This window comes from Neofelis nebulosa, chromosome 8, assembly GCF_028018385.1.
Source record: "Neofelis nebulosa isolate mNeoNeb1 chromosome 8, mNeoNeb1.pri, whole genome shotgun sequence".
NCBI classification, from domain to species: Eukaryota; Metazoa; Chordata; class Mammalia; order Carnivora; family Felidae; genus Neofelis; species Neofelis nebulosa.
The window spans coordinates 47757652-47778865 of NC_080789.1; the positions used below are offsets into that span (position 1 = coordinate 47757652).

At 36.2% G+C, this 21214-nt stretch overlaps 1 protein-coding gene across 7 annotated transcripts in view; it reads right to left on the reverse strand.

Moving 5' to 3' along the window:
• Window positions 1–1149: 1149 nt before the first annotated feature.
• The window catches only part of RAB3IP (RAB3A interacting protein), a 141359-nt gene continuing 121294 nt past the window's right edge, over window positions 1150–21214 (reverse strand). For 4 of the 7 annotated variants that reach the window (XM_058682157.1, XM_058682158.1, XM_058682161.1 and 1 more), the window contains exons 4-11: window positions 19042–19137; window positions 12987–13064; window positions 12149–12352; window positions 9280–9408; window positions 7912–8024; window positions 4011–4110; window positions 3858–3927; window positions 1150–1518 (exon numbers count right to left, since the gene is read on the reverse strand). In XM_058682157.1, coding sequence (XP_058538140.1) covers window positions 1436–1518; window positions 3858–3927; window positions 4011–4110; window positions 7912–8024; window positions 9280–9408; window positions 12149–12352; window positions 12987–13064; window positions 19042–19137 — 873 coding nt within the window. In that variant the 3' untranslated portion in view covers window positions 1150–1435. The remainder of the gene's footprint in view (window positions 1519–3857; window positions 3928–4010; window positions 4111–7911; window positions 8025–9279; window positions 9409–12148; window positions 12353–12986; window positions 13065–19041; window positions 19138–21214) is intronic. The other 3 variants (XM_058682159.1, XM_058682162.1, XM_058682160.1) reach the window with 2 other exon arrangements.

Below are 21214 nucleotides of genomic sequence, written 5' to 3' on the forward strand. Positions count from 1 at the left end.
GAAGTATGTATAAAGATACTGATCACAACATTATGATGCAAAAAATAATTTAAAACCTAATTTGCAAACAAGTTATATGAACATCCTATAGTCAAACCATGTAGTAATTAAGAGGTGCAGAAAAAATATTTAAGTTAAAAAAGTAAGTCTAGGGGGTGCCTGGGTCGCTCAGTCAGTTGAGCATCCGACGTCAGCTCAGGTCATGATCTCACAGTTCGTGAGTTCAAGCCCTGCATCGGGCTCTGTGCTGACAGCTCAGAGCCTGGAGCCTGCTTTGGATTCTGTGTCTCCCTCTCTATCTGCCCCTTCCCAGCTCATGCTCTGTCTCTCTCTGTCTCTCAAAGGTGAATAAACATTAAAAAAAAAAAAAAAAAAAAAAAAAAAAAAAAAGTAAGTCTAGAGGGGGCACCTGGGTGCCTCAGTTAAGTGTCTGACTTCAACTCAGGTCATGATCTCATGGTCCATGAGTTCAAGCTCCGCGTCCGGCTCTGTGCTGTCAGTTCAAAGCCTGGAGCTTGCTTCAGATTCTCTGTCTCCCTCTCTCTCTGCCCCTCCCCCAATCACACTCTGTCTCTATCAAAAAATAAATAAATGTTAAAAAAAAATTTTTTTTAAAAGGTAAGTCTAGGGGCACCTGGGTGGCTCATTCAGTTAAGCATGTGACTCCTGATTTCCGCTCAGGTCAGGAATTCACAGTTTGTGAGTTAAAGCCCTACATTGGGCTCTGTGCTGACAGCACGGAGTCTGCTTGGGATTCTCTCCCTCTCTCCCAAAATAAATAAATACACATTTAAAAAAAACATTAAAAAAAAGGAAGTCTTTTTGTTTCAGAAATATGCATATGCAGGGAGAAAACATCTGAAAGCCAAAAAGCTATTCTTCAGAAATACTAACAGTAGCTTTCTCTAGATGGATATAGTGAAGTGGTTTTTTTTTCTTTCTTTCTTTAAATAAAATCCTTCTTTGAGGCTCAATATACAAAACAGACAAAAATAGAGTCATTCTTGTAGGGGTATAGAGATGATCCTGTCCACTCAGCCTTCTTCTTGTCACAGGCTGCTGTGCAGTTTGAAAGCTACAATTCAATACATTCAGCTTACCCTACATACCATGTCAGAGCTAGAAGAGAAAGCAAAAACATATTCAATCTAACATTTATGTACTTATTTATTTAGCTTTTATTTTTGTTTTTTGGGCAACTATAAATTACAATCACTAGTACACCTGTAATTCTCTATAGTGTGTTCAACTAAAGAGTAAGCAAACACAGCATAGGTCAATTTAAAAGAAATCACAGTACTTCTTAGTGTAATCTGCAAAAGAGGGAAAAAGTCTTAGGCCCACTCCTTGGTAATAAATATCAAGTAACCATAAAAATATTCAGCCATTTTCCAGGTATTCAGGGAGGTTCATGCATGGTCCCAGGCAGAGAGCATCAGAGTTCCTCTTTGAAATATCCCAGCTTTGCCAATGACATCTCTTTTCTCAACTGCATAACTTCCCAAAACATCTGATCAACTATACAAATAGAAAAGGAGACACATAAATCATAAATTACCATCCTCATTATTTTTTAACTGTTTCACTGAGAATTTAACATTAGCTGAATGCCAATTGGGCATTTCTGAATGACGTACCAAATGCCTCAACATTTTATTGCTATTTCAACAGAAACTTTTTCGTGTTATTCGTGAGCTTTTATCACAACTGTTTGTTGGATACATCGATGACCACGTTAGCCCAACAGAAGGCAGACACTTTCAGGGTCCTGAATAAATGGCAATCCTAGCACCTTCATAAGTAATTACACTCAGTCCTCAATTATTCTAACTCATGGATCTTCTTGCTCTAGTTTGCTACATCTTGGCCATTCCACTGTTTATTAACACCAACAGAGAGTAAAACAGGAGAAAAAGGAAAACAAAAGACAGTCCAGAAAACTCAGTAACAGTCTTTGTAATAATAAGAAAGGTTTTGTATATGGCTCAAATTAGAAATAAAAATAAATGCAAAGGTTGATCTGTAAATTTCAGTTATCTCTACTTTGGCAAGCCACTTCTGTAACTTGAAAAAAGTGGCTTTGTATTTCAGACAAAAGGTCTCCCTCTGACAGACACATCATCCGATTGGATTGATTTAGATCAGTGGTTCTCAGCTAGGGGAGATTTTGTCCTAAAGGGTACATCTGACAATGTCTGGATACATTTTTCATTACTGGCTTCTACTGAGTAAGGCTCAGCGATGGTGTTAAACATCCTACAATGCACAATATAGCCCCCACAACAAAGAACTATTCAGCTCAAAATATTCATAGTACCAAGCCTCAGAAACCCTACTTTAGATTTAGCTGCCCTAAATCTTTTTTGGCAAAAGGCACAGACAATTAACAGATTTTAAAATTAATGATAGTTATTTGCTATAAACTCGCACAGTATAAGATGTGTACCAAGTACTATGAAGTGGAAAAGTAACAGAAACCAGAGAAGAGACCACTCCTATCACCATCACCCCCACTACCACCCATGACAATTTCTTACTATTTTCATAAAGGAAATTATCTTTCATCTTCCCCAGAAAACCTTTTTTTTTTATTTTAACGAGAAAAAAACACGCTTGACAATTTAACTTAACATAAATCATCTGTTCTGTGGCTTAAATCCTATGATCTTCCCCAGAAAACCTTTTTTTTTATTTTAACGAGAAAAAAACACGCTTGACAATTTAACTTAACATAAATCATCTGTTCTGTGGCTTAAATCCTATGATCTACCAACAGGTATTCAAAAATATTTCAATTTTATGAAAAGTCATAAAAAGTATTGTACAGTTTAAAGACTTTGCTGCTCAGGTTGAAATTAAACATTAATGAGAGGTTTCACCCTCATTCTTTTAGGCATTAAAATCTAATTATATGGGATCTTAATCAGTATGTCTCTTCTCAACATACCAGAGCTTTAGAAATACTAAACTAAGTTTTTATCAGCATAACTAACTTTTCCACAGAATTAAGAGTCACTGGTTTACATGACCGAAAGATAATACGTTTCTTCCAGTTTTTAAATATAAAAGTATTTTCAGTGCCTAAAAAAAATATGAGTAGGAAATTCCCCTAACATCAAATACAAAATGGGTATGGACTCATCCCTAGCTTAGTATTTGCTATTTGTTTTAAAATAATCACATGTACTCAAGAAACACTGCTTTAGAGCAGTTGGCCCTTATTCATTTTTATGCCTGGCATTTAAGACATTTGGCTACAGAATCATCAGTAATCATGAAAGACTGTATTAAAAGTATTAAAACACTTGCATAATGTTGGCTCTCCTGAATATATCATCTACATGTTTCTGCTGATTCAGAATACAGTAATCTTTATCCCATTCAGAACTATCTTCATGACTGCTTTATTAATTCATACATAAAAGTAGGAAATATACAAAAAAATTATTGTTAGATCCTCATGGTTTCTACCAATTAAAATAAATCTGACCATGTCTAGAGCTTGAATAATAAAAATGAATTTATTATTGAATTGAATAATAAAAATGAATATTTTTATTTCTTAGGAGTAATTCAATGAGCTAATTACTAGTCCCCTCACATTTACCATCTGGTTTATCATATATCTCTTAAGAGTTATAACTGATCCTGCTTAAAACTCAAAATTGGAGTAAAATGAGGCAAATACAATGATTGAATCATTTTAAGAGACATCAGTTCCCAAATTCTCCACACATTAGAACTGTAAGAGCTTCAATATAAATGCACCAATAATAAAACTTGAGCATTACTACTACGTTCTATACTTTTTGCTGAAGTCTTATGTAAACATTTTATAACCAATTAAGAACACTCACCATCCTGCTGTTTCACGAGCCCCTGCTGAATATATCGAATGTATGTAAAAAAGTTACATACAGAGGTGATCTAGGCCAAAAGGAAAAAAAAAGTCATTAGTCAAATGTCATATCAAAGCGAGCTTTATTAAAATTCATGGTTAACTTACTTACCCTGTATCTGCAAAAGGGAGAAATATAGTAATAGTTGCTTGAGTCCCCTAATTTAATTCTGTGTTTACAGGACTTACTCTGGCCAGTTAGAGCACATTTTCTGTAAAATAATGACAAATTTTAGTTTGTTGTTTTTTTAATTAAAAACATTTTGCTCCTACCTTCTGTACAAGTTTTACATTTGCTAAGACAACAAATATTTCAGACCTACTGTGTATCAGGCACTGTTCTAGATGCTGGGCTATCATGATGAAAATGACAAAGACCCTGCCCCCTTGGGGCCTACATTCTAACAAGTTCAACAACAGAACATTCACCATGGTTTTCAAACAGAAACTAAATGTTTCAAATATATGTCCTATCCTGAAGCAAATTTACAAATGAGTAACCAGCCACAGGGCAGTTCTGAGTTTCCCATCAGGACTTCAACTACTTCCTCAGTTTCAAAAAAAACCTGATGATGAGTGTTCAAGTCTCAAAACATGTTACTAAAACAGCTTGCAGGATAAGTTTCTAGATGTGGTACTTTTCGGTGGGTCTGGTTGAAGTATGTGCATTTAATGTGGCTCCAGGCCTGAGAAATACAGAGGAACAGGCCACCTTACAAAAATATTGACCCTCAATAATTATACAAAGTGCACTATATTCAGACATACCATCCTTTCTGTTTGCATACCATGGACTCTTAAGATTTGGTATGAAGGCTTTCCGGTTGCAATGAGGCTGTAAGTCTCTTGAGGATGGGGACTGTATCTTATTTATCTTTAAATGCCAGGCACCAAGCATGTGCCTGGCATACAGCAGACATTCAATAATTGCTGGCTAAGTGATGAGCCCCTGGTCACTGTACAGCTCAATACAATGATGTTGGCTTGTCTGCCAGAGCAGACCTACAGCAGCCCAGCTGGTACCCTCCGAAGCAAGGACCATGGCTGAACACAACTACCACTCCCTCTCAAGGCAAAATGAATATAGTTGTAACTAAGATAAAGTGGCCAACATTTTAAATAACATTATAAATTATATAATAAAGAAAACTACGTTACACGAACATTAAATTTCAGCTATACTTGTAAGAAATATGATACAAATGCACCTCCATATTAAGAAAACAAATGGAGAATGTGTACTTAAAATAGGATAATTTTGGAGATGGCCATTCCACCCACAAAAGAATTCTCATCTTTTCAGAGAAAGTTTGCCTCATTGCTCCTTTCTTAAAAAATTCCAAGGGGTGCCTAGGAGGCTTAGTCAGTTAAACTGTCCGACTTCAGTTCAGGTCATGATCTCATGGTTTGTGGGTTCGAGCCCCACACTGGGCTCTGTGCTGACAGCTCGGAGCCTGGTGCTGCTTCAGATTGTGTCTCCCTCTCTCTCTGTCCCTCCCCTGCTCACACTCTGTCCTGCCTCTCTCAAAAATAAACATTAAAAAAAATTTTTTTACTAAAAAAAAAAGAAATTTCCTTTAATGATCTCTAAAAAGAAATTAAAAATACTAATTACTAGCTTGGGAAGGATAGAAGATCAAGAAATTTCAGGCACAAGTGTCAAGAGTCCTTGGAACCGCCAAAGGGGTAATTTACACAAGAAGGAAAAGTTGCATTGAACTGATAAAAGTCAATTGATACACTACTCTTCCAGAAACAGACATACACCTGTTTGTCAAGTACTTTGTTTGATTTTGAAAGTGCTTTGCTAAAGTGGTTTCAAGTATCAACTTTTGAAATAATGACAGTGTTTCTTACGTCGTTTATAAAGCCACCTGTGAACTGTCACAGCCAATACATTTTCATTTGAGGTAGGATCCAATGCCAAGTCTTCTGACCTCCAAATGCATTTTGTCAGGCTGCTACAGAACCTTGGTATGTCTGAACAGCTCTAGTCCCCAGATTTCAAACCCACACCTGCCATTTTCACTTGGGGAGGTCAACATGTCTATATGGAAACCTGACGCATCTCTAGCTCTTCTTTTCCCAGCCCCCACCTGAATCTCTTCCCTCCAAAATGCTCTTCAGATTTGTCACATCTTTCCCATCTACACACTCACCATTCTCTGATTTTTCCAGGCCTCCAATCACATGTACTTTTCTTTACTCAAATTCTACCCATGCTTCGAAAACCCAGATCAAATCTCCCCGCCTCCAGTAACAGCCCCTCATCACCATCACAAGACTGGTCTTGGCTTTCTCAACGTTCCTACAGCATGTGCCATTTACTTAGTGATTACCTTCACTACCTAGTCCAGGAGAGCCCTGGCTGGGGCCATACTGCACACTTCACAGAAGAGAGTATCTTCCTTAAGTTTTGTCACACGACATGCACTCCCAAACACCTGACATCTAACCCCACTGCCACAAGCACAATATCCCTAAACTATGTAAAGTGTTCCCTAAACCTGACATCTATAATTATTTTACCAAAACACTACATCAATTCGCTCTGATATGCTCATTTGTCATCATATGATATTTGCACATGTATAATATGTGTTCTACATAACGCAAGTAGAAATTTAAATTCTGTAATAAAAACTGCTATATGTTACATTTAAAATAAGGTACACATAGACCTTCAAAGCACAAAAACTGTTATAATTGATCAAGATAAAAATACTTGGGTGTTTGTTGAAAGAGTAGAATTTAGAAATGTAAATTTAGAGATTCAGAGGCCGCTGTGCTACCAGCACATGGGAGCATAAAACAGGACACAATGCTAGGTGGATGTGTGGCTCGCAGAGCAAATGCTTGACTAGGCACTCCCCACAAACAACTATCTGAATACTAACATTGTGTGATCCTGTTAAAAATGGCAATGTGCAGGGGCACCTGGGTGGCTCGGTTGGTTAAGTGTCTGACTTCGGCTCAGGTCATGATCTCACGGCTCATGAGTTCGAGTCCTGCATCGGGCTCTGTGCTGACAGCTCAGAGCCTAGAGCCTCCTTCAGATTCTGTGTCTCCTTCTCTCTCTGCCCCTCCCTCTCTCTCTCCCGCCCTCTCCCTCTCTCTCAAAAATAAATAAACATTAAAAAAAATTTAAGAACGACAATATGCACAACAGGAAATGAGAAGAAGCACACAACTCCTACAGCAGGCTTTAACACAGACCTACTGGTTAATCTCAAAAAGCCCTTTCCTCCTCTGCCTTCAAAATGACTCAGACAGGAGTCAATTACTGCTTTCTAGGAGCTTTCTCAGGCTTTCCAGTCACATATAGACATCGTTCTGAACCACTAAGTAAGCAGCTTCCTCCAAATCTTTCCAAGTCACTTTGCAAACATCTATGCCAAAGGTTCTAGGTACCACTGGTTTCAGTCTTTCCTCCTCCTAGGACTGGACAGAAAAAAGCCTGCTCCACTATGAAATGTGGGAGTCTTACCTCTGAAGGTATATAATTGCCAAGTAGCTCTCATGTAAGACAGAACCGATTATTTACCAAAGTGAGAATCCTTTACACGATAGCATGAAACGGGAGGACTATTCAAGTCTTTCTGGTGTCCTGCTTTCATGCTTGATAAGACCTGGTCTAATTCACTGTCTTTCCAAACTATTTTTAATGGCAACGTTAGGAAGAAATATTCTACACCAAAACCTACTACACACAGCTATTTGTATATGTATAACAGACAAATATTCTGCTTATGACCCACTAAACTGATTTTATGATCAGTTAATGAGTCACAACAGATGGTTTAAAAAAATGTTTCTAACACCTAAGCTAACATATATGTATACTTTTGAATTAAAAGGAATGCTACAGCTTGCACTGAGGATTTGTCTTTAGCTGCACAAAATAGAAAACTAACAAGAAATTTAACCATTTAAAAGTAGGAAAACGAAATATTTGCAAATGTAACATTTTTAAAACTCAGTGTTTTCTACAAGACACAGTTCTAAAAACATACTTTGGTCCTCCACATTCGACTGCAGAAGCTTTCACAAATCGAATAGGTTGTAATCCCACTGGTTCAATGCTTAGAGTATTGTTTTCCACAGCCTCCAGAACGGCTGAAGCCAACTTTAAAAAAACAGAAAGTATCAGAAGCTATGCTGACATAAAAATATTAAAATTGTATTCTATAATAAGCTAATCTTTAAAATTATTCTTTCCCCAAGCTCTACTGTAAGCTTAGTCTTAGCCAATGAAAAAGAAAGAAACTATACAATCTTGGTTTGAGTATTTTTACAACTCAAACATTATTATGAAAGGCAGGCAATTCAGTTATAGCTAAGTAACTTACCTCATTATCTGGAAGAGAACTGAAAGCATTAATTCCAATCTCTGTCCATCTCTTACCCACAATTAGCATCCACTATTAACACCACTTCAAGATGAATACCCTAATGCCTCATTTTGCTAAATTTATGCATATTTTTGAATACTAGTCATTCATAACACAGCAATATATACTAATTACAGCTATGTATTTTCTGAACTTGTACTTATGTGCACAAAAGAACTAGCTGAATTATCAAATATTAAATGCCCAGATGGAGATGATAGCAACTGATCAACAACAGCCGAAACCAGCACATTGCTTCAGTCTGGCAAGATTACTAATACGGAATGGCCTACCTAGAAACAGACACAGAGACACAGTGAGTAACATATCTACATATCAAAAGTGTTTTACTGTTCATTTTAACTTCTCCTGACAAGTAAGGTTATAATTAAATCCTCTGAAGACTTAACATAAAACTCTCAGGATTACATTTCTTAGACACTGATTGACAGGATATTTATAGACAAACCTTCCATATGTACAAATTAAAACTGTGACCTGACATTGGTATACCCTACATTTTAAAAAAGTTTTTGTATGTACTTAATTTGCTTCATTTTAACCTCTTAACAACCCTGTGACATAGGCAAGGAAGGCATTTTTTTCCATTTTAAAGATGAAGAAACTATAATTTTTTTTTATCATATATACATAAACCTAATAAACACCTCAGAGTATAGAGAACTTCCCTTACCCTGAGTGTTGGGCTAAGTAAGAATCAAGAACTAAGCCCTACCCCCAGTGCACATTTAATACTTCACTCCAGTGTAACTAATACTTCACTCTATGAATGATCCTCTGCTCAAATAAGCAAAGATGTTCAGCAACTGAATGCCAAGAAATTATCATGATCTTAATATGGAATAAAGAAAATGGTAAATCACAACATGTTCGAATAATTTATTTACATAATAGAAAACATACAGCATGATTTAGCAAAAGGTACAGGAACCACTCTAATGCATTCCTATTAAAATAAAAAAAAATTACCTCACTTTTTGAGAATGTTAAACATGGAAAGATATCTTCCTGATAAATTTTGTCTAAGAAAGGACACGATCTATCCATTGTGGGATCATCCTTCCAAGATCTGAATTCATTATACAGAGATAAGTCAGCCTGACAAACCAAAAAAAAAACAAAAAAACAAAAAAAAACCATAAAATAATCTTTTTAAAGGTACAAAACATAAAATCACTTTATAAACTAAAACCTAATTTAAACATTACTGAAAAAGAAATCCTACTCATTTAAAATAATGAACTGAACCATTCTTGATTAGTTGTAATACATGGTACCAACTTTCTTTAAAAAATTCAAGCTCTCAAATCCAAATGAGCCCTTTTCAACGGACCCACTATGGTGTCCAATGATGCTACCATTATCTCCACCCCACCCCTCAAAAGTGCTGGAGTTCCTCTTAAGACACTGCTCTGAATATAAAACAAATGAGAAGTCTTTTCTGAAAATAATCCAAAAGTAATCTGGAGCGAAGTTAATTAAATAAAGTGTTTGACTAAATGGAGACTAAGTTGTGAAACCTAGTTTGGGTCAAAGGGGACACTAACTGTTCTGCTATCACCTGAAGGTACTTTCAAAAGAATTTTGAAAATGTGTCTTGTATAAGCAGCAGGTTTAAAAGCAGCATATATGTACCCTCCTAAATTGACTACCGTAAAACGTAACATTTATTAAGGCGTATTTTGCCACAGCAACATCAATGACTACTGTCTGAATTATCAACAATAATCCAGGCTGGCACCTGCCTCCTGATTCACTCTTCAGTTGTCCTTCGTTCCCCCTCCTCTCTTTAATGAACTGTTCCCCAAGTATTCTTCCCTCCAGATGCCCTCTACTCAGCTCAATACCACCTGTCACATACAGAGCCACACCTGCCCCCGGCTGCCCACTCAAGGTAGTGCCCCTCATCCAGCTCTAAGCCACTCTCGTCCAGAAGCACTGGACACGCCACAAACGACACAGGGACTACAGCTCTGGCCTCTAGGACAGCTTAATCACATGGGCAGGTGGTTTCCATGGAAGTAATGAAAGGCTGAGTCTGAAATCCAAGCTTCCCCACAGACTTTCTTTTAAGGTATATAACAATACTTACATTTCCAAATTCATTTTCTTTGTAAAGTCTACCCTTTAATGGACATAAACCCCAAAGCAGGCTAAGTGGTATTCTAAGGAAAGATTCTAGTTTAAAGGCAGTAACTTAAACTATTAAGAGCTGACCCTGTGCGAGGAACTACGGTAAGCACTTCCTAAACACTTAATCCTCACAGCTGTGCGAGAGACATTCTGCTCTTCACTGTTTTAGAGAAGGAAACTAGGGCTTAGAGAAAAAAGTAACTTGCCTAAGGTTACAGATCAAAAAACCAGTACAAGTTCAGATTCGTGTCTAAGTGACTTGACTGCAAAGTCTTGCATAATGTGTGTGCGTACACGCACGCACGTGTGCTTTTAAGTGCTTTCAGCAGTTCGCTGCAAATATCGTGACTACCTGTCACTTTTTTTTACAGAAACGTGGGCATGTTTCACTTTCTCTCCAACTGTTTTACCTTCTTCTAAGGCTTACACAGGTCAACTTTGTGTGTTTCCTTTGTCCAATAAAACTTTTTGAGGGGGCGCCTGAGTGGCTCAGTCAGTTAAGTGTCTTGATTTCGGCTCAGGTCATGATTTCACCTTTAGTGAGTTAGTAAGTTCGAGCCCTACGTTAGCTCCAAGCCCACTTGGGATTCTCTGTTTCCTTCTCTCTCTGTCCCTCCCCTACTCATGTGCTCTCATTCGTTCATTCTCTCTTAAAAATAAATAAGTAAACATTAAAAAAAAAACCTTTTTGATAAGTTTTCACAAAACATTAGAATACCGAATATATCTACAAAGCAAAAAGTTGTATGTTACCTATTCACATTTTAAGAGTTCATAAACTAAGAACTTTAAAACGTTCCATGAGAAAACATTTAAATTTCGTTAGGGTAAACAATGGAAAACAAGGTATATAATCACACACACTGAGAAATTGCAGCAAAAATGCAAGTTGTACCAAGCAATTAAAAATGTTAATTAAATTCAAAGAAATTAAGGTTATAACTTAAAAAAGTTTCTTAAGTATTTCACAAACATGGATTTTAGATTCTGTCACATTCAGATCTGGCCACATATTGACCTTGTCTCTCACTAGCATCCTTTTTATTAATAAGTAAACAAATGCAATTCAATTAAAGTAAGTAACAACCCTGGTTATTCAATTTAATAAACTCCTGGCTTCCATGCAAAAACTTCACCAAATGAGAAATACAACTTCTTAAAGATTACTGATGAACCTGAATAAAACAATGTAAAACAGAGCTCTAAAAAAGTGGGGGGAGGGATGGCTTAGTTCTATTTTTTGTTGCTTAATTATCTGAATTAACTCTAAGACTCAGTGAGAGAATACAAAACTCTACCTCTCCTAGAATTTAAGTAAAAACAATGTTCTGTTCAAGAAAATCACCTTATTTTCACACATTTCTTACATTCATATTTTGTTAGAGCATCCTACCAACAAATTCTGACCAGCCAGATCATTAAAGCCACCCACTCTCCTTTACATAACACAAGACAGTTTGCTCCCTAAATGAAATAGCAAGATGAAGAAACTTACCAAGTTTCTAGCAGGTACTCCAAGGTCAGCCAAGTAGAGAATGGAACTGGAGATTCCCTGAAAGCAGCCAGCTCTAGATAAAGCCTCCCCCATCTTAATATTGCATATTCTGTACTACAAGTTTTGCTGGCAAAAATCATAACTGACACGTCAGTGATGAGAATTACTAAGTATCAAGAGAGTCAGAGGGGACAGTCCTTGACGCGTTACCTCTTTGCAGTCTTTTACAATTGGCTGTATCACACTGAGGTCCTGATGACTGCCGCTCATAGCGCTGCTTGTACTTTTATTTCTTGTATGCCCCCTTTTAAAAGGTGTCTTTCCACCTGGCAGAGGCTCTTGTGTGGGTGATGTTGGAGAACTGGACAACACGAGTGTCTTCAATGCGGCTACTTCAGCTTGAAGTACATCAATCTTGAAAAGAAATCAACATAGTCCCATACACTAAGTTTTATGACAGATTCAGCTGAATGTCAGCAATTTGATCAAAACACTTTCCTTTCAAAGATGAATATAAGTTTAATTGGTATTTGTTGTGGACTAACAAAAAGAAAGTAAAACCAAGTTTTTTCATGTTTCTTACAGTTTAGATTCAGCTGCTATTCACAATGTTAAAGGAAATTTTTCAAATTATCAAAATGTCTAACACAAACTTCATGTGAATTTTGAAAATCTCCAAATAGAATAGTTTATGATTAGTTGCGGTTCATTCCTAAAATAACAAAATAACAGTTTGGTGGGGTTTTTTTTCAGTGAATTAAGAAAAATATTAACTTTAAAATGTGATTGTCTAGTCCTTTTGAGAATACATGCGATTCACAAGACTTTAAATCCTTTGGTTCTAATATCAGTGAACCCCAACTGTTCACTATTAACCCTATCTGTGTAGTGGTTATTCCCTACTTTATAGTTTCCTGCAGTTTCCAAATCTTCTAAAATAAACACTAGTTTACAATAGGAACAAAAGCCAATCGATGTTAAAGTATCCTTAAAACAGTAATCACTGATTTCTTTGTACTTTTTTACTATGAAAGCAGCAAAAACTTACTTTTCCTTGTGCTTCCTTTAGCTGCTTTTCTGCTGTTGCCTGCTTAACATTTGCTTCTCTCACCATCTTATGAGCTTCCTGAAAAAGGTGAAATCTCAAATTTCGGAAACGTATTGAGCATTTGTTTTCAAAAATCTCTCAAAAAGTATCTACAACAGTAGCAAAAATGTACTACCAACTTTTAACCTGAAAATGAAGTATTCCATGTCAATTTCTGAAATAACAACAGTCGTCTGACAGAGAAAACTAGTAGGAGTTAGGAATAGGTACCTTCTTTTAGTACCAGTATCACTGAGGTAGCCCCAAGTTCAATCCTCCTGGTGAATGCTTGTGTAAAAAGACTGTGTGAAAGAATAAACATCCCACATGTCAAACCCAAATTCTCAGTGGTTAGGTTTCTGTAACTTGGGTCACAATATGCATACTCATATTATTAGTCATAGCAAAGATATACTGAAGGGACAGGTAAAAATATTAATACATCAATAATGCTGCAGTTTGTAGGAATGACAGCTGAAAAGCCTTAGGGCTTCCAATGAAAACATTCACAAAATGATATTAAGTGACAATTCTGTGCAGAGTTAATCTAAAAGGACAAATCAGAGATTAGCCTTTAGTAAGGTCTTAATTTTTTGTACAGTAACTATGAAACTCTGGGTATTTAATTCCTTTTTCCTTTCTTATATTTATTCATCAAACATTTACTCATGACACCTTTTTGTGAGGTATTATTCCAGGTGCAAATAACCTACTGGGAAAAGAGACGGGTCCTTGTCTCTTAAGGAGCTTACATTCAGTTTACATTGTAATAATCAAATAAAATGTCCAAGGAAGAATTCTGGCTCTTATTCTAAGTGCAATATGAAGCCTTATGATCTTTTAGAGGAAGACAGTCACTGATCTTTATTTTTAAAAAATTACTCTGCTGTATGGAATAATCCCATAAAGGATTAAGGATGGACTGGAACAGTACATAGGGTGCTTGAGATAATCCCCTGGGATTTAAGAACACATATGTTAGAACTACATTTTGCAGTTTATGAGAAGGATGAAAAGGAGAGAGAGAGAGAGAGAGAGAGAGAGAGAGAGAGAGAGAGAGGAAGGAAGGAAGGAAAGGAGGAAGGAAGCAAGGAAGGAAATCGGCTTCAAAGACATTTAATACATGTTTGACAATGGCATCCTTACTAAGTCTGTCAACTTTTCAGTGGAAGAGTAGACATTCTCCACATCAGAGTTGACAGCAGCATGCCCATTTGTTCATTTGCTTTTCCAGTGCTGTAGTGAACTGCAGTTTGTTTACATGCCCATAATATGAATTTACAGATCACATTAGCTTAAATAAGAGATGCTTTACTATCAATGCTTTATAATGAAATGAGATTAACTGAAAATCTTCCAAGCACAATTACACTGGTTATCTTGTAACGAAGTCCTTAAGAGCTGCCAATTTAATAATGAGGTATGCATTTTTCTTTTAAAAATAATAAACGTTCCAGATTTGCTGAATTCTTCTGACAAGTGGCTGTCAACAGATCTCTATTTGGAAGATATTTTCAAAATAATAAACATATCTCATCTGACCCTTCAGGATAAGTGACATTTTAACTATAAATGCAAAAGTAACTCATGTGAAGGAGAGATTATCTGTTTAAATGTTTGGAAATGCACTCTGCCTTCCTTAACAGCAGACTATGCAATATGGACCAAACTTCACATGGAGAATAAACAGAAAAGCTGGACAAGGACAAAATTTTTTTAAATGTGTCTGAAGGCATCAGAGAACTAACAAAAGTAAAGAACTAGGGGACCAAGATCCAGGAGAAGATGTAAACCCAAAGAAAGCTGGAATTTGGGGTGCCTTTTCCCTTAGTGATATGAGGGATACAATAAAAGAGCGTCCCTGGGGTCCCAAATGGAAAGGTAAGAGAGCTAGAAGGAGGCAGAAGCAACAGCTAAAAAGATAACGTATAGGGTTTTGCAAGTTGACAAAAGACATCAAAAAGTAGATTCAAAACAAGTTGGTAAATTTTCTATCACTCTGCCATTCTGAAAGCTGAAAAAAATGCAAGTATCAGGTACACCAGGAGTCAGCAAACTTTTTCTGTAAAGGGTCACACAGTAAGCAGTTTGGGCTTTATGAGCCATACAGTCTCTGCTGTAATACTCAACCCGGCTACTGCAGTGTGAAAGCAGCCACAGACAACACGTGGACAGTGAACGTGGCCATTTCAATAAACATTTATCAGCACTGAAGTCTGAATTTCAGGTTGCATGTCACAAAATACTCTCTTGATTCTTTTCCCTAACCACTCAAAAGTGTAAAAACCAATCTTGGCTCATAAGGCTGCACAAAAGTAAAGACAGGCTGTAGTTTGCAGACCTGATATAAACATTCATGTCTAAACACTTCCAGAATTTGAAAACAGAATTTTTTTACTATCTAGTTAGCAGTGATTCAAATGAAGGTGTTTTTACTCTTTCTTTAAAATAATGTTTAAACTCAACATTTGCTGATTAATTCACAAAGACATCGTTGGTATTAGAGAATACAAATTCACTAGAGAATATTCTAGAAAAACTTTCACATAACCAGGAATGGAACTGAAAATTCAGTATAATGATTTAATTAGAGAAAGATGTATTTCTTCCATTTGGATCCATGTATTTGTGAGTTATTAACTGCATTACATTTAATTTAAAATATGGAATTTAGACCAGAACTTCATCTGAATCATAAATTAAGATTAAAATTCTCTAGAACAAGGTAATATACGCAAGTGTTCTACTTTCACTAAAAAAATATATACATACGCACAACCTATTTTAGTGAGAATAAAACATTTCTGTACTATTATAAAAAATAAGCATTTACGATTGAGTTGCTTTATAAACTGGTGTTTTATAATTTATATAACAATGTATATATATTAGTATATACATGTAATTTGTAAGTAAGTATATATGCTTTTAAAACAGTGCCTGTCACATAGGTAATTCTCAATATTACGTATCTTCATCATAATAAAGGTACATGCTCAAATTGTTCTTTTATAGATTGAGTACATGATCAAAAAATGTGGCATCTACTGGGCTAGGTAATAAATACTAATGGCTTGTAAAATACGGACAGTCTGAATGTGAGAAAAAGGAGAGTCCTCAATGATGACTCCTTTTCTGTGGCTTCAGACGAACAGAAGTCCCATTTATGATTTCCATAGTACTTAAAGTAAGGGTTGGGGTTATGAATCTGAATCCCAACATTGCTCCTTAACTTCTTATGCCTCATTTTCCTCACAGATAAAATGACAATAATTTTCATTATATGCCTCATGGCGTTACAGAGAGAAAACTAGGCATATTATAGACATTTACTAAAAGTGGTTGACAAAAAGTTAAAAAAAAAAAAAAAAAAAAAAAAACTTAAGGCTACCCGTCTTTTTGTCTTTGTAAAGCATTATTTCAACTGATTTCATTCTATATTATCTCAAAATCTGAGATACTAGGTGGGAATACATCTATATAACTTTAGAGTTCTTATTTTTGATAGTTTAAGACACAACTTTGCTACAAAGTATATTATATTCAAGATGATTCATACACAACAAACTCCTAATTTGAAGTTACATGTTAAGTTTGCCAAAGTTGTACAAATTGTTTATTCAAAATAACATTTAATTCTTAAAAAACTATATGTACATATACCTAAAATGCAAGCAAAAAGCTTTTTCATAATACAATGGTAAACTGAGATCATGAAGGCATAATTAAAAAGACCACAGAAAAATGTTTAGCACCTTTTCACAAAATTCATAAATAACTGGTTTGAAGACAATTCTCTTCATTACTGAAATCATCTTTAATTAATGTAACTTCTTTCCCAGAAAGAATACATAGTATCAAGGTTATTAGCCACCGTCGGATCAGGGATAGATCAGGGACCCAAAACCTTTTTTTGGTAAACTTTTTCATTCATTGCAAAACCAGCATTTCTGTTCTTCACATCCCACTATGGAGAGGGAGAAGTTTCTCCTGTTTGTTCTCCTCCTACTTCATCTAATAGAATATACATACAAGTGAAAACAAGAGGAACGAAGCAAGGCTAAAATTATGGGCAGGCACGTGAGAAATTTAACACATTTGCTTTCTTATCTAGTACCTATACATCATTATGAAATTTTTCTGGCCAGACAATACTGGATGAAAAAGTCTAAGGTTTCTGCATACCCCTTCTGCAAACAAAAATGTGACAAGTCCTATAGCTCTTGTCTTCTAGAGCTTTAATTCCCCACTCTTCCCATCCTTACATTTATCTTCCTCTCATCTCTGAGGACTAGCTAACAAAAAATAATAATAGATCAGTTTTCCAATGTTCATGAAAGAAAATGATCCCAAAAAAGACAGAGGAGGGGCCAAAGGTGTGTGGCACAGAAAAGTCCACATCTGAAGAAACCCCCATTTAACCTATTATGATGTTACTTACAACACTAAAAATGGTGGAGTATGCAAGTTGATAGATTAGCACTATCACTGCAATGACCATGTAAGTTAACACAAAAACATGTTATTTGAAGAAAAAACACAAAATATATTAGGATTACAATTATGTAAGAAAATACGCATACCTCTAAAACTGAAAAAAATGTTGCATAAATAAAAACAACAAAAATGGAAGAAATTTTTCTAAAATCTTTTACTACAAAGTTTTAAAAACAAATTTTTAGAGGATAAAAAAGAAATTATTGATGTGATAATGACAGTAGTCATTCCAGTAACACATCAACCTTTCTGAATAAGGAACTTTTATCTTAGGGCCAACACTAAGTACGATGGTTAATTTTATGCGTCAACTTGACTAGGCCACTGGATGCCCAGATATTTGGTCAAACATTATGCTGGGTGTTTCTGTGGAAGTGTTTCTAAGATTAACATCTGAATTGGTATGTGCAATAAGGCAGACTGTTCTCCATACTGTGGTTGGGCTTCATCCAATCAGTTGAAGGACTGAACAGAACAAAAAGGCTGATCCCCACAGAGTACAAGAGAAGTCTTCCTGCCTTCAAAATCCAAGCGAAACATCAGCTCTTGTTGCATCTCAAGCCTGTCAGCCTTAGGAATAGAACTGCGCCATCAGTTCTCAGGTTTCTCAGACCTGTGTACCTGGACTATAACTACACCATGAGCTCTCCTGGGTCTTCAGCCTGTTAACTCACTCTGCAGGTTTTGGGAACAGCCAGCTTCCATAATTGAGGGTGCTGATTTCTTAGATCAATCTCTTTCTATATACACGTCTTATTGGTTTCTGTGTCTCTGGAGAACCCTGATTAATATGTCAAAAAATGCAAAATGACAATGTCAGTGGAACCCTTAATGAGAAACACTGCTAGAACTGGGCAGAAATTTTGGTCCTGTTGGCAGGAGGGAGATAAGTGTGGGAATGCGTGAGTGGCTCAGTCGGTTAAGCACCCAACTCCTGATCTCAGGTCAGGTCATGATCTTGCGAACCGTGAGATCGAGCCCCATGTCAGGCTCTGTGCTGATAGCACAGCTTGGGATCCTTCCCCCCTCCCCCCCACCCCAATCGCTCTCTCAAAAATAAATAAACTTAAAAAAAAGAAAGAAAGAAAGAAAGGTAGGTGAAGTGTGCCTTCTAACAAGTAGGTATGCTTTCTAACAAGTAGGTATGCTTTCTAACAATCCTCAAACCATCACCTATCAGATAGCTACCTCAAGGGTTTCCCATCTTTGTTCTGGAGTCACATTGTAAGATTATCTTAAAGTAGCCCCTAAATACTTGATAAAAACAGAATTAAAATTTATAACCTTTCTTCCCACATGGGCATTTTTAAACAACCTGATTGATACTGGTAGCTTATGGTATCTTTTCCTTTTCCCATCATTTTAAATTGGAGACTCCATCTTAAAGATTTCATTTTTCTTAGATGATTTAGAAACTATGTAAAGCTAAGCATTACTTTTCCAAGATTCCCTCAAAGAACAATTCTATGAATATAAAAAAGCAAGACGTTGCTCTTGGCCAAGACATAAATAGACCAACCTCAAACAGACTGGCTGTGAGCTCCTCCAGTTCCTGTCCGAGTTGATCTCGTACTTTAGAAAGCCTCTCACACTCTTCATCTTTTAACTTCAGTTCCTATGAGAAATTGATCATTTTACTTTGAATCTCCATAGTTTGAAGTTAGATTCAACAGACTACATAATCTTTACTAATAAAATTACAAAATATTAATACTGTCCCCTCCTAAGTTTCACACTGAAAATGCTGATCTAGCACTTGCTGTGTGGAAAACAATGAGGCAAGTCTAAAATTACAAATATTTCCAACTTACATATTTAAATTTTAATGTTTCTGTCATGAGACATACAAAGATTAAGATTACATATTATATGTGAAATATACAATTCAATAACTTCACTCTTTTTCCCCTTAACTGTTTTCTGAAGATATTTATTTCCATCCAGGAGGGAATTTCTTTAATTACACTTATCCACCTCAATAAAAGTTCAGTGCAGTTTTTTCAAGTTTATTTTAAAATTTGTTCACTTATAACTATGTACCATATGGCAATTAGTCTAAAATTTCCATTAGCAGACTATACCCATTTAGCCCTGCAACCAGAAGTGAATGAAACATATTTGCATTTAAAACTAAGAAAAATGTTAACGACAAAATCACTTCCTAATATTTATACATGAGTTCTCAAAAGGCATCAAATAGATGTTTAAAAAATCCCTTATTAAGATGTAAATAATATGCAATTTTATATGCTGTCCTAAATTAATCTTTCAAATTTAGGGCTAAAAAAAATCCCACCTTCCTATATATTGGTCACAATTACACTAATGAAATCATGGATTTGTTGTGTTGTAATTGTGGTGGCAGCATAGAATCCCCCAAGGGTAACTCCTGAAAATCAAATATACCAACTGGAAGGTCAGAAGAACCCAATGAGTACACCTTCAACAAAACTACGGAAGGAAATCCCCACAAATCTTAGACTGTGAGAGAACGTGGCTACACTACCAACACCAAAGAATCAGCGGCTATGTGGAAGGGACAGCAGGAAGTGGAAGTGACTACAGAGGTATCGTATGAAGCCTCAGAACCCAAAAATCATTACAAATACCCCAAAGGAGAGGACTCAGCCTCTCTGAAAACTGGGAGAACAAGTATGAGAACAAATGGAGAAAAAGGAAAAGGTTTTCACAGGCTCCAAGTTGCAGGTGGAATGCAAAAATGTGTATGTAGTCCTGACACAGCAAACAGTGCTGTAATGCCCTAAACTCTGAGGAATCACGCAGCATTCAGCAAAGAGACCCTTCTAGTACAAAGCCCACCCCAAGGGAAAAACTCTTGGAATCTGAAACCAAACTGCAGGACAGGAATAATGGACATAGAGAGAAAGAAGGCTAAGATATCAAAGGAGAAAGAGGGTGGCAAGGTTCCAAAGGATCGCAGAAAGTAGTGTAAGAAAAAATAATTATCTTTTCTTATATTTCTACTAGAAATATCATTTTTAGAGATAATGTTAAGCCTGTAAAGTTTGCAGAGGCACTGGGCTAGAGGAGAAAACCTTCCTGAACAAGGTTTACCTCTGAAAGACAGAAGTGGTGACACAGATACACCAATAACAACAGAAGGGAAAGCTCTTGAACATGAAACTCCTTGGTTTATCCTCCTCCTTCACAGGAACCTCCTCCTAACAGTCCAGGAAAATCCAATTCATTTAAATATGAAAAACAAACACAAATATGTGAAGTTACCATTATAAAAAAGTTAAACACAATCCAAGTCACCTATAAGGTAATCAGATTGGTATTAAAATGCCAACAGCAGTTTATGCTAGAAAACACGAGAATAACATTTTTTAAAAATATTTAACTTTATTTTTGAGAGAGTGCAGGTAGGAGAGAAGCAGGGAGAGGGGAACAGAGGATCAGAAGCAGGCTCTGTGCTGACAGCAGAGAGCCAGATGTGAGGCTCGAACTCCCGAACCATGAGATCATTACCTGGGCCGAAGTTGGACACTCAACTGACTGAGCCACCCAAGTACCCCCAGAATAACATTTTTAAGATAGTCAACGGAAACACTGTGAAATGAGAATTTTATATTTAGCCAAAGTATAAAGTCAGAGACAAAGAGTTATAAACCTGCAAAACTTCAGAGAATCTCTCTCCTATGAGTGACTGAGTGACCAAGTAAAGAATG